The sequence below is a fragment of the Phalaenopsis equestris genome, unplaced genomic scaffold, assembly GCF_001263595.1.
Source record: "Phalaenopsis equestris unplaced genomic scaffold, ASM126359v1 Scaffold000036, whole genome shotgun sequence".
Lineage (NCBI taxonomy): Eukaryota > Viridiplantae > Streptophyta > Magnoliopsida > Asparagales > Orchidaceae > Phalaenopsis > Phalaenopsis equestris.
The window spans coordinates 3,840,000-3,852,078 of NW_018164478.1; the positions used below are offsets into that span (position 1 = coordinate 3,840,000).

At 35.0% G+C, this 12,079-nt stretch overlaps 2 protein-coding genes across 5 annotated transcripts in view; one reads left to right on the forward strand and one right to left on the reverse strand.

The window, feature by feature from the left end:
• Positions 1-12,079, forward strand: part of LOC110018769 (B3 domain-containing protein Os07g0563300-like) — a gene marked incomplete at its 5' end in the record, with an annotated part of 141,079 nt that overhangs the window by 58,066 nt on the left and 70,934 nt on the right.
• Positions 694-5,541, reverse strand: LOC110018768 (probable GPI-anchored adhesin-like protein PGA55). Of its 4 annotated transcripts, none has more exons than XM_020716200.1 (8): positions 5,302-5,541; positions 4,968-5,189; positions 4,223-4,700; positions 3,944-4,150; positions 1,280-3,858; positions 1,071-1,175; positions 862-969; positions 694-758 (listed from the first exon to the last, which is right to left on the reverse strand). In XM_020716200.1, the coding sequence occupies exons 1-8, from the start codon at positions 5,413-5,415 to the stop codon at positions 702-704; spliced, it is 3,870 nt and encodes a 1,289-aa protein (XP_020571859.1). In that variant the 5' UTR covers positions 5,416-5,541; the 3' UTR covers positions 694-701. The 4 variants fall into 4 exon arrangements, with proteins under 4 accessions (XP_020571859.1, XP_020571858.1, XP_020571857.1 ...); XM_020716199.1 differs by having other exon boundaries at positions 4,223-4,474; positions 4,742-5,189; XM_020716198.1 differs by having other exon boundaries at positions 1,280-1,771; positions 1,937-3,858; positions 4,223-5,189.

Genomic DNA, 12,079 nt, shown 5'->3' on the forward strand with positions numbered 1-12,079 from the left:
TTTATTTATGGCTCAAATTATATTTGAACTGACCAGGCCAACCTAATCGGTTGATCCGGTCTAATGATAAAAAGTCTCATATTTGGATCCAATTTTAAAGCATTACAAAAAAGTTGTTACATTGATATCTTTACTAAAGAAAATATTGATTTTCAAATATAGCATGATAAATTTGAGCGTAAAAAAATGTTGGCAGCAATTACTAAATTATAAAGCGAAACTAAGCAAATATGTGAAGACCACAGAGACGTGGAGATGAATATGAAGACTAAAACATTACTTCCTTTAGTCTTCAAATATATTTAGCAAGGGTCAGGGTGTTTTCATTTTTCAAAATTTATCTTGGTGTTTAATTTGTAAATATCAATGTTTTGGGTGATCTGTATGCAATTATCCCTACAATTAATTTAAAAGGCATTTTTTGCTCCCTCCCTTGGAAGTTTTAAAATTAATTTGAGAAGCTCCCTTAAAATTACATCTCTCTTCCATTATTTTAAGTTAAATTGATGGCAACAATCCCCATCCATGGCAACAACCCCCCAAAAAAAAAAATTCTCATATCATGGAGCAAAGGCACATAAATTAAAGAGGAATAGTCTAAAAACAATGAAAAGTTCAGCACCTAATTCAGCGTAAAATAACAAACTAATGAAATATCAAACTAATCCTAGTTGAAGTCAAGATAAAAAGTTTCGCACATATCAAAATTGAATCTTGTAATTCAGATTCTTCAGCGGAGCTCTTCTCTTCCTCTCAGACTGCACACCAAAAAACAAAAACAAACGTTATATATATTTAAGAAAAAGAGAACCATGTAATATACATCTTCATCAAAACACAATCAAGGAAGATTCTGCATACCTTTAAGAATTCGTCATTCAACTTCTGCTTGTTGTTTGAATGGAGTTTGCTGCGGCTCAGACACTCTAAATCTTGTTGTTGTTTGATCACAGATCTCTTCTTCTCCGACTGCAAGCACAATTAGGAGATTGTTAAGTAATATTTTTGCACCATTTTTAAGTAAAAATTCTGCAGAAAAAAAAGAAATCAATGGGGAAGATTTTGCATGCCTTCGTTATATCATCATTCAACTTCTGCTTGTAGTTTGAATCGGGTTTGCTGCGGCTCAGGCACTCTAAATCTTGTTGTTTGATCATCGTAGATCTCTTTTTATCCTGCCCGGAATGAAAAAGCGTTGAGAGCAGATCAAATAAAAACAAAAATTGCGATAAAAATGAGAATAAATCACAAGGATATGGATTTCGTTCTTCTCTTTTACATCAGTCTTAGGTCCGTTCACCATTTGCTTGTACAGTGCCCTAAGCTTCCTCAAACTCATAAGCTCCAAGTTCTCGCCTTTGAGGAAAACTTCCTTCTTCGAAGCTTTGATCATGGTCTCTTCCTTCTCTTCTGCCATCTCTGTCGTGGCTATTGGGACTTGTTCAGATGGCTGAGTTTGAAATATGGATGGTTCTAACAAAGACCTGGTTTCAGACTCACATGAAAGCTTGAGAGGGGAACAAATGGTTTCTAAGGAGGTGGATGAGAACTCAACGCATAATTCAGCAGGGGAAGGAACAGGAATCTGCGGTTCAGAAGAGGCATCTTGAGAAGTTTCCGCATATACAGATTTTTCATAAGTGATTTTGTCGTACTTCGGGAGGCCAGCTACAACAGATTCGTCAATTGAGTCAGAGATTTCACTTGATGAGAACTCAACGCATAATTCAGCAGGGGAAGGAACAGGAATCTGCGGTTCAGAAGAGGCATCCTGAGAAATTTCCGCATATACAGATTTTTCATAAGTGATTTCGTCGTACTTCTGGAGGCCAGCTACAACAGATTCGTCAATTGAGCCAGAGATTTCACTTGATGAGAACTCAACGCATATTTCAGCAGGGGAAGGAACAGGAATCTGCGGTTCAGAAGAGGCATCCTGAGAAGTTTCCGCATATACAGATTTTTCGTAAGTGATTTCGTCGGAGAAGCCAGCTTTAACAGATTCGTCAATTGAGCCAGAGATTTCACTTGATATATTCCCAAAGAACTCCTTGAAATCAATGTCGGAATCTACTGTTGAGAGCTTGAAGCAGGGTTCAGTACAGGAAACAGGATTCAGCAGCTTAAGAGAGCCACTTTGGTAATTCTCTGTTTTCTGCGAAATTTTAAAGGACTCGTTATCGGCGAGTTTGTGGAGGTAATCATCTTCAACAGATTCTTGAAGGTTTTCACTATGATGATCGACTCTACGTGATTCGATGGTAGAATCTACTGTTAAGAAGTCAGAGCAGAGTTCGGCAGAAGAAACAGGACTCGGCAGCTCAAAAAAGTTGTCTTTCAGAGTTTCGTCTTTCTGCCGCCCATCAACAAAGCCGTTAGCGGTGAGTTCACTGGAGTCCGTAATGCTATCCTCAAATGATTCCTTAATTACAACTGGTAATTCATTTGCGTTTTTATCTGGCCATTCGATTGTAGAATCTGCGGCTGAGATCTCGGCGCAGAGTTCAATAGAAGAAACTGGAATTCGAGACTCAAAGGAGGTACCTTGTGCATCAGCGGAATCAATGGCACTGAGTGCTCCTGCGTTTGAGAGGTCATCGTCGATTGTTTCTCCAATTGCAACAGAAACTTCGCTGATGAGAACGCCTCCGGATTCCATAACTTCTCCAGGGATTTCTCCGCTGGCCTCGGTGGTGGAGACATCATCGCCTGGATTAGTTATAGAATCAATGTTCTCAGAAATAATTAGTTTTGCTTCTTTCAGAGTCATCTGGGTGAAGAGGGGTCTAAGCTTTCTTGCTTCCTCGTCAATTCCACTGGATGTTTCGTTAGCTTCTTCATGCGGAAATGGAGTCACCTTAATGCAAAGCAAGTTGTCTGAAAGTGCAGAACTTGCCAATTTGGCCTGGGAAGAATTGTCGACAGAATCTTCCACAGCCTCATTTGTTGGAACTATGTTACTGGAATCGTCCACAATACGAAAAGAAGAGAGTTCACGGATTTCTTCTTGATCGTTTCTTCCTTCTCCCTCAACATGAACAACATTGAAGACGTCACTTTCTGTCTCGACATTCGAGTCCTGGATTTCTAGTTCTGGATTGTACTTTTCGTCTCCCTCTACAAGTGCAACAGTTGAATTGCCATTTCCGACTTCAATAATCCAGTCAACTTGAGTAGAAGATGAAAAGCAAAGGTTTTCCACTTCTGGATTGTTCATTTCGACTTCCTCAACTAGTGGAGCAATGGAATCGTCATTTTTTACTTCGCTTGAAGAAGAATAGCAATGGCTTTCCTCTTTTTTATTGTCTTTTTTGTTAGTCTCAATAAGAGTAACAGCACAGGAATCCTCCACAGCTTCATTTGTTGGCACTATGTTACTGGAATTGTCCACAAGATCATTTTCAGGCGACTGATCATTGCAATGTTCTATTGAGTTGTCTACACAAAGAGAAGAAAGTTCATGGCTTTCTTCTTGATCGTTTCTTCCTTCTTCCTCAACATGAACAACATTGAAGACGCCGCTTTCTGTCTCGACATTCGAGTCCTTCATTTCAATTGAAAAGGAAGAGATCTGGATTTGTAGTTTTTCATCATTCTTTTCGTCTCCCTCTACAAGTGCAACAGTTGAATCGCCATTTTCGACTTCAATATTAGAGTACTCAACTTGAGTAGAAGATGAAAAGCAAAGGTTTTCCACTTCTTCATTATTCTCTTTGACTTCCTCAGCTAGTGGAGAAATGGAATCGCCATTTTTTACTTCACTTAAAGAACAATAGCCATGGCTTTCTTCTTTTTTATCCTGTTCTTTGTTTGCCTCAACAAGTGCAACAGCACACGAATCGCTTTTCTCAGCAAGATCTACATCAACAATGAATAAATCAGCACAATCCCTACAAAAAGCATAGGAAACAAAAATTTATAAAGATCAGTTACATAACCTCACCTCTCTTATCTTCTTCCTTTTCTTTTTCCCCAGCTTTCTCTTCAATTAAATCTACAATTGTAACTTTCTCTTCAATTGTAGCCTCCAGAGCTTTCGTGTTCACCCTGTTGGATAAAGGATGCAGCCTTCCCTTCTCCTGTTGGATCTCGTGCACATTTTCATATCTGGCCTCGCACTCATTTTCAACTTCGCCATACTTAACAAGATCTGCATAAAAAAGATAACGATATACATCAAATCTAATTGCAAGATGCCTCAAAGCTAATTATAATATCTCACCTTTCTTCACTTCCCCTGCATCCTCTTTAGCAAAAGCCTCCATCTTGACAGCTGAATTCTTCCTGCTGCTGCTTTTACTCTTAGATTGAGCAGTGACAGACTCTTCCAATGCCTTTCTTGAAGACAATCTGGTGCTTCGGCGAGCAACCACACCAATGGCTTTCTGTCCCTTCGCTTCAACTTCCTTTGGGGTTTTAGTATGACATTCAACATCCTCATTCTTCTTAACCAGTCTCCTCGAGCTCTGAGCTTCTACTGCTCTTGCTGCTTTTCTTTTTGCCGGAGTTTTGGGTAAAATCTGTGGAACTTTTTTCTTCTCCCCTTCCTCCTCCAAAGCAATAGACAATTTCAGACAGGATCTATGCAGCGGGCTAGGATTTTCGCGATGGGCGGCTCTGCGCGCAGAGGTCCGTCGAGCCGTATGAGGAAGCTCCGGCGACTTTACATTAAGAGATTGGAATCCAAGGTTTTCTTGGACCTCCTCATTCTTCTTAACCATTCTCCTCGAGCTCTGAGCATCTACTCCTCTCGCTGCTTTTCTTGTTGCCGGAGTTTTGGGTAAAATCTGTGGAACTTTTTTCTTCTCCCCTTCCTCCTCCAAAGCAATAGACAATTTCAGACAGGATCTATGCAGCGGGCTAGGCTTTTCGCGATGGGCGGCTTTGCTCGCAGAGGTCCGCCGAGCTGTATGAGGAAGCTCCGGCGACTTTACATTCAGAGATTGGAATCCAAGGTTTTCTTGGACCTCCTCTTCGTTTGATGCCATTTTTTTAACCTCTAGGGTTTTAACGGTCACGCGGTGTGATCGGGGCATGGGACTCGGTTCCTGCTGCTGCTGGGTCTTAGGTTCATCTCCATGTGTGACTCCACGTGTAAAGATTTTCTTGCCAATGTGAGGAAGCTCCGGCGAGTTTACCTTGGAAGATCGGATTCCAAGGGCTTCTTGCATCTCCTCTATCCCCTCAACCTGTTTCAAATGGAGAACGATTCATCAAATTTAAGATGTATTGTAATCAGATTTCAAAAGAAAGAGGCAGAGATAAACACACACACAGATAGGTAGATAGATAGAGAATTACGGTTTTGAGAGCTTCGAGGGCTTTGGCCATGGCGACGTTGGTCAAGTTGGCAGGTATGCGGTTCTTCTTGCAGAGGAACTGCAAATCCCTCCGGGCGAGGGAGTGGAAATTCATGGATAAGGTAGATTAGGGTTTCTTTGAGATTTCAAGAAAGAGAGTGTGTAAAGAAGGAACGGTAGAATTTTTCGTGAAGAAGAGGAGTAGAAGGGTGCCTTAATAAAACGTCGAAATAGTCCGTTCAAAAATATGACCGTTGGAGTAAAGCGGGCCGATCTCTCCTCCGTTTTTATTTCAATATTCGTTTTGAATTCAAAAAATTGACCGTAGGACACGTGGTAGATAGTGAAAGGCTGAGATGCATATACGTGTCAAGCCTGTTCTCGATGGTTGCTAGCGTGAGTCCACGTGTTCAAATGTGCGGCCGATATCTCCTCCGTTTTTATTTCAATATTAGTTTTGAATTCAAAAAATTGACCGTTGGACACGTGGTAGACACTAAAAGGCTGAGATGCATATACGTGTCAAGCCTGTCCTGGATGGTTGCTAGCGTGAGTCCACGTGTTCAAATGTGGGCTCACATTTAGCAGGGTAAAAGAAGTGTTAAAAAGGGCAATTGAAATTATCATATTTTATTTTTGCTCATGTCCAAATAGATTTTGATGATTTATAAATTATGTTTATTTTAAATGAATGATAAAATAAGATAAATAGATTACCTAAAATAAGAGAAGAGATATATGAATTTTGATTAAATTAGAGACATTAAAAATAAATATAATAAGATTTTGGTTAAATATATTAATCAAATGAAAAATATTATTTTTTGAGATTAATGAATGGTTGTTTTAGGAAAGAAATTAATTTAAAAGTTCATAAATAACAATAATATAGTGAAGTATATTAAAAAATAATAAAAAGAATTAAAATATAGTTGGCTTTAAAATTATGTAGTAAAGCATTATCATTGATACTTGGAGAGCTATAAAGGATCTTGTGATGATTTGATGGATAAATATTTTCAAAACACACACAAAAAAGGAAATTTAAGATGATGTTAAATGATTGAATAATAATCTTTTTTATACCAATACTTAAAAAGCAAAAGGGGATAATATTGCATTAGCTATAGATAAATCAAAGTTAAAATTCAAACAAGGTTAGATTAAGAATTATGGATATTGATATAATATTATGATTTTTTTCATGTAGGACTCGTTGTTTTATTATTCAAAGGGAGTACAACTAAATCTTTCATTTTAAGTAAATGAAGACTCGATGGTTGGTACTAAACATTAACCAAAATGCGAGGAAACCCATTGTCGTACATTTTGATTAAGTTTGAATTGAACATTATATTAATATTGATTAGGGGTCAATACTTCAAACCTTGAATATAAAAGGGGCTCAAATGAGGGTCTTATGACCCCTCCTTGTAGATAAGTTGGCCATAGTTTGTTTGAATATTGGATTACCTATACAACATGACTTTGGTTAGAGATTAGAGTTACAACTTCACAGATAGTGATGCCTAGGAATTGGGCATATAACTTCCCAATTATAAAATTGGTTGATGAAGGGTCTTATAGCCCCCCTTGATAAGCAAGGTTGCTAAAAACGTGGACACTTAAAGTAATAATCACATAAATGTTGATTAAAAAATGAGGTTTGTAACATTGCAAATGGAAACTCATTACAATTAAGACTTATAACTTTTAGTGTAAGTAGACCTTCAGCTGTTTCTTTGAAATGAAAGAAATATATGTATGAGATTAATGTCCTCAAATTAGTGATAGCTGACAAACAACCCTGCCGTATGATAGGGTGATTCAATGCCAACTAGTCCTCATAAATGATCCTATAAGTCTTATATAAATATATGAAGCTCACTGCTTGAGTCAACATAGTGTTTCCCTCAACAAGGACTTGGAAATCTCCCTTATGCTTTCAAATTTATTTTCCCTTTTGGTGCTTATCGGGGCATAGAGAATGTTAGTTTGATTGCTTTCTTCTTTTTATAATTAAAAGTTAGTTGATATTGTTGATATGATGTTTGAAATAAATTTTGTATGTTATCTTGATTTTGCATTGCCTTGAGTGTAGCATCCAACATTCAAGAAATTACTCAAAAAATAAATAAAATCATTTAGTTCAAAGACCCTGATCAAAGTCGTGGGGTCTACAATCTTTAAGTTCGATAACCTAAGATAATTTATACAATATTGTTTGGTTGAATAATCAATTGTATTTTAATTCTAACATCGCGTAAGTCATAATATTTAATTAATTTTCAAATTTTAACTTAAAAGAATTTTATTTTATTTTCTTTTGAATAAAACAAAGATAAACAATCGTTATATATATATATATATATATATATATATATAATACAAAAGTGTATGAATATCAATAATTTTAACATATTTTAATATTACAAAAGTGAATATTAACACACATTACACAAAAAAATTGTAAATATTAGTATGACTAATGATAGAATTTGCATGAGAAATTAATATACATAGAATAATAATCATAATATACCTACTTCTCTCTCTAAAACTCTCTTTTTCCTCAAATTTTCTCTTTTTAAAGCTCACAGCCATGAATAAATTGAGGAAAATGAGTGGGGGAGATATTTATAAGATCTATTTCTTATATAAATATACATAAAAGGGCATATAAGTAATTATGTAATTAGTGTATGTTTAGTTGAAAACTATATAAAAAATCTCTAATATCTTGAAATATATGACACTTACTTTATGAAAATATAGTCACTAAATAGAATATCATGTCTAGATCACAATAAAGAGAAATGATTTGTTGATCGGACACATATGGTTCTAGAAATATAGTTTTTACAAAATGCATTAATTTTTTAAGAAAGACGACTCCAATAAAAAAAATTCCGTGATGATCATCAAAAATAGATAAAAAAAAATTTAAAATAAAATTGAGAGTACTCTATGGTGTGGTGAAGATAGTTTGTGAATTAGATAAAGCACACATCCAAACAAATTACTCAAAAAGTACAAAGGTCAATTTAATAAATCAAAATTTTATCTAACAAATCTTGATTTGTCTATGAATTATACCTAAGAAATAGATAGTAGGGAAAAAGTGAGTGAGTGAGAAAGTGTGTGAGAGAGAGAGATGGAGATGAGTGAACAACAAAACATTGCATCAATCATGTAATGACCTCCTTATTTATAGAGGAAATGATATAATATCATGATGTAAATAAAGAGAAATGATTTGTTGATCGGACACAGATGGTTCTAGAAATATAGTTTTTACAAAATGCGTTAATTTTTTAAGAAAGATGACTCCAATAAAAAAATTTCCGTGATGATCATCAAAATAGATAAAAAAATTTAAAATAAAATTGAGAGTACTCTATGGTGTGGTGAAGATAGTTTGTGAATTAGATAAAACACACATCCAAACAAATTACTCAAAAAGTACTAAGGTCAATTTAATAAATCAAAATTTTATCTATCAAATCCTGATTTGTCCGTGAATTATACCTAAGAAATAGATAGTAGGGAAAAAGTGAGTGAGTGAGAAAGTGTGTGTGAGAGAGAGAGATGGGTGAGCAACAAAACATTGCATCAATCATGTAATGACCTTCTTATTTATAGAGGAAATGATATAATATCATGATGTTATGCTTTTATCATTGCTTTAAAGAGGATTATAGAGGATATTCTTGACAATTTACATGTTTGATTTTATTGTCCGTTGAACTCGGTGTCAGTTGGCTAAGGTTAATCTGGTATGTGTCGGTAGGCTGAGATCTTCTCTGCTAGTAGGATTAGCTCGGTTGGCTAAGTTTGGTTGGTATTATTCGAGTCCATCTTTGACCCTTGATGAGTGTTCGTTGGATGCCTCTGGGATGGTTGAAGATACTAAAAAGCATAATCTTCCTTGAATTGGCTTTTTCTTACATCTTTTGGTTATCTTTGGTCTTTCTCGCAAATTGGTCGACTTTGGCCTCACTAGCTTTAGATCAAGCAACTTCACTTGATCAGAAAAGTGAGTCTCATAATCTTATGTTGGCTAGTCCTCTCCGTCATACTCTTTTTTTATGGATCTTTAGATCTCCTCACGAACAACACCGACACATTTTGTATGTACATTATTCAAATTAAAACTATTACAAATTGGCAAACAAATTAGGCATAGGCATAATTAACTCTCAAGACTTTGAGAAAATCAGTAAGCATGAAATAAACATTCAAAACTCATCGATTAATTAAAACGAGTTCACAAGTACACCCAGACACTATATATTTTTTTTAAAGAGCACAAAATGCTTCAATTTTATTACCACAAGAAAAAAATTACAAAATTAAGAATAGGATCCCAACCTAAACCCTAATTAACTCTCAAGACTTCAAGAAAATCAATAAGCATGAAATAAACATTCAAAACTCATCGATTAATTAAAACGAGTTCACAAGTACACCCAGACACTATATATTTTTTTTAAAGAGCACAAAATGCTTCAATTTTATTACCACAAGAAAAAAATTACAAAATTAAGAATAGGATCCCAACCTAAACCCTATATAACTCACACAAAGAAAATAAAAAGGATTCCTATCAATAAAAAAAAAAAAAAATACAACTCATGACACCCAAACCCCAATAAGGAACACTATTAAGATAAATCCTTAAAAGCAAAAGCTAACATATCATCAAGAATTGTAAAGAAAACTTTAGCAATCGAACAATTATACCCAAACTTAACAGTCCAATGAGCCAAAGAATTTCATTCTCTTCGAACATAAGACCAAATCACATTCATACTCGCTGTTAAAGCTTTAATTCTCTTCATCTGAATCAAAATACTCTAACGTGCCTCCTTAGCAAACCTACAACATTTCCAAAAGGATCAGAGAATCCATTTCAATAATGACATTATATATACCCAGCCTCTTAACAACCATAAGTCCAAAGACTACCACATCAGCTTCAGCAGTTAATAGTGAGCAAGGAACAGTAACACCTGCAAACCAAGAAACAATGGATCCAACAAAATCACGACAAACACCATCCACACTAGCAACATTCGGTTTCCAACATCCATCAGTATTTATTCTAAAATAATGAGCATTTGGTTTACACCAATTAACTCGATTAAACTGCTTAACAGAATGATTGTGTAACACCATCTGCTGAATATAGCCAGACAACATATCTAAACCTTTACCTTTAAAGTTAATATGAGTCAAACTTTTGCACAAGTAACCAAATATTAGACCCAATGTATTGCAAATATTGGGCTTGTCACCTTTAAAAATGACATTATTCCGAGCTATCCATATAAACCACAAGACCACACAAGGAACAATATTAAAGAACACCTTACCAATATTCTTCCATCTGTTAAACAAATCAGAAATAGAATGGAAAGAAGAATCCATTCTAAAATTAAGGAGTCTCTCATTAAGCATGTCCCAAATTTCAGTAATAAAACTACAGTGACCAAAAATATGAGTAATGACAAAAAATATGAGTAATAGATTCCTCTTTTTCCTTACAAAGGATGCAACGAGAAGTAAGTCTTAAACCTTTCTTTTTTAGAATATCATTAGTAGGAATGTGGTTATTTAAGACACGTCATATAAAGAAAGACATAAACTGTTTTAACCATGGATTCCAAACCCAATCTAGATTCAAACCATTAGATATCATAATAGCAGAAGCAAAGCTTTTGGTAATCGAATCATCTAACCTCTTTTTGACAATCACACTATCTTTCTTATTACTAAATATAGGAATAGAGGTCATGAATTTAACATCAGTAAGATTAACAGATTGCATCAACTTATCCCTATTCCAATTATCCTGAGACCAGAAGTGATTAACCTTTATATTAATATCAAGAAGGCATCCATAATGATTAGCAAGAGCCCCATTACCCATCCAATCCTCAAACCAAAAAGAGCACTGCCTCTTACCCAAATCCCAACACAAAAAATTTAAGTTTCCTTTGAAACCTTTAACATTTCTTTCCAGATAAAATAGTTTTTTTTTTTCCTAGGAGTGATAGACATAGGATGTTTCTCAGCACAATATTTAGCATACATCAATGTGGCCCATAAAGAGTTGTTGTGAGACCCCTCAAACTCATATGTACTTAGACCCAATGCTAAGTCTTATTTAAAGTTCTTGATAGCTGATTTGTTAAACATGATTTAATATAAATTTAATTATGGCATTCAAGTAAATATAAATTTACACTATTTTCAAACTTCTCTACATCATGAAAAATATGTTGATACCTTTGTCACTATTAGTTTATAGATGTGAAAAAATGATTAAATTTAAATATTTTACACATAAATTCATACGAAAGACTTAAATAGGAAGTAAGTTGGAATAACATTTATTTCAGAAAATGATTAAATTTATTTTGAAAATGCAATTAGTGAATCTTAAAGCAAATTTAATTATTTTTATTAAGCCTTTTGTGTAGGGCTGTCAAAAAAACTCGTTGTTTGCGAACAGTTCATGTTCGGTTCGTCAATGAGTTCGTGCGATTCGTTCGATAATTAAAAGAGACGAACATGAACAAATTTTTTTTCGTTCGGTTAGTTAAATGAACTAAACCCGGATGAGGAAAGTGCTAGGTAAAGAAGTTAAATAACACTGTCGTTGCTGGTCCCAAGCCCGGATGAGAAAAGTGAAGGGTTGCGTTAGGTAGTCGACAGCCAGCATAAAACTTGTCGAAAAAATCATGACATGAATCCTTTTGATCATTGTGTAAGTG

Coding starts and splice junctions, on each gene's coding strand:
- LOC110018768 (XM_020716197.1), bottom strand. CDS start 5,415: ATGAATTTCCACTCCCTCGCCCGGAGGGATTTGCAGTTCCTCTGCAAG. Junction 3,859..3,943: donor AAAGGAAGAAGATAAGAGAG/GTGAGGTTATGT, acceptor TTGTTGATGTAG/ATCTTGCTGAGAAAAGCGAT. Junction 1,176..1,279: donor TGAACGGACCTAAGACTGAT/GTAAAAGAGAAG, acceptor CATTCCGGGCAG/GATAAAAAGAGATCTACGAT.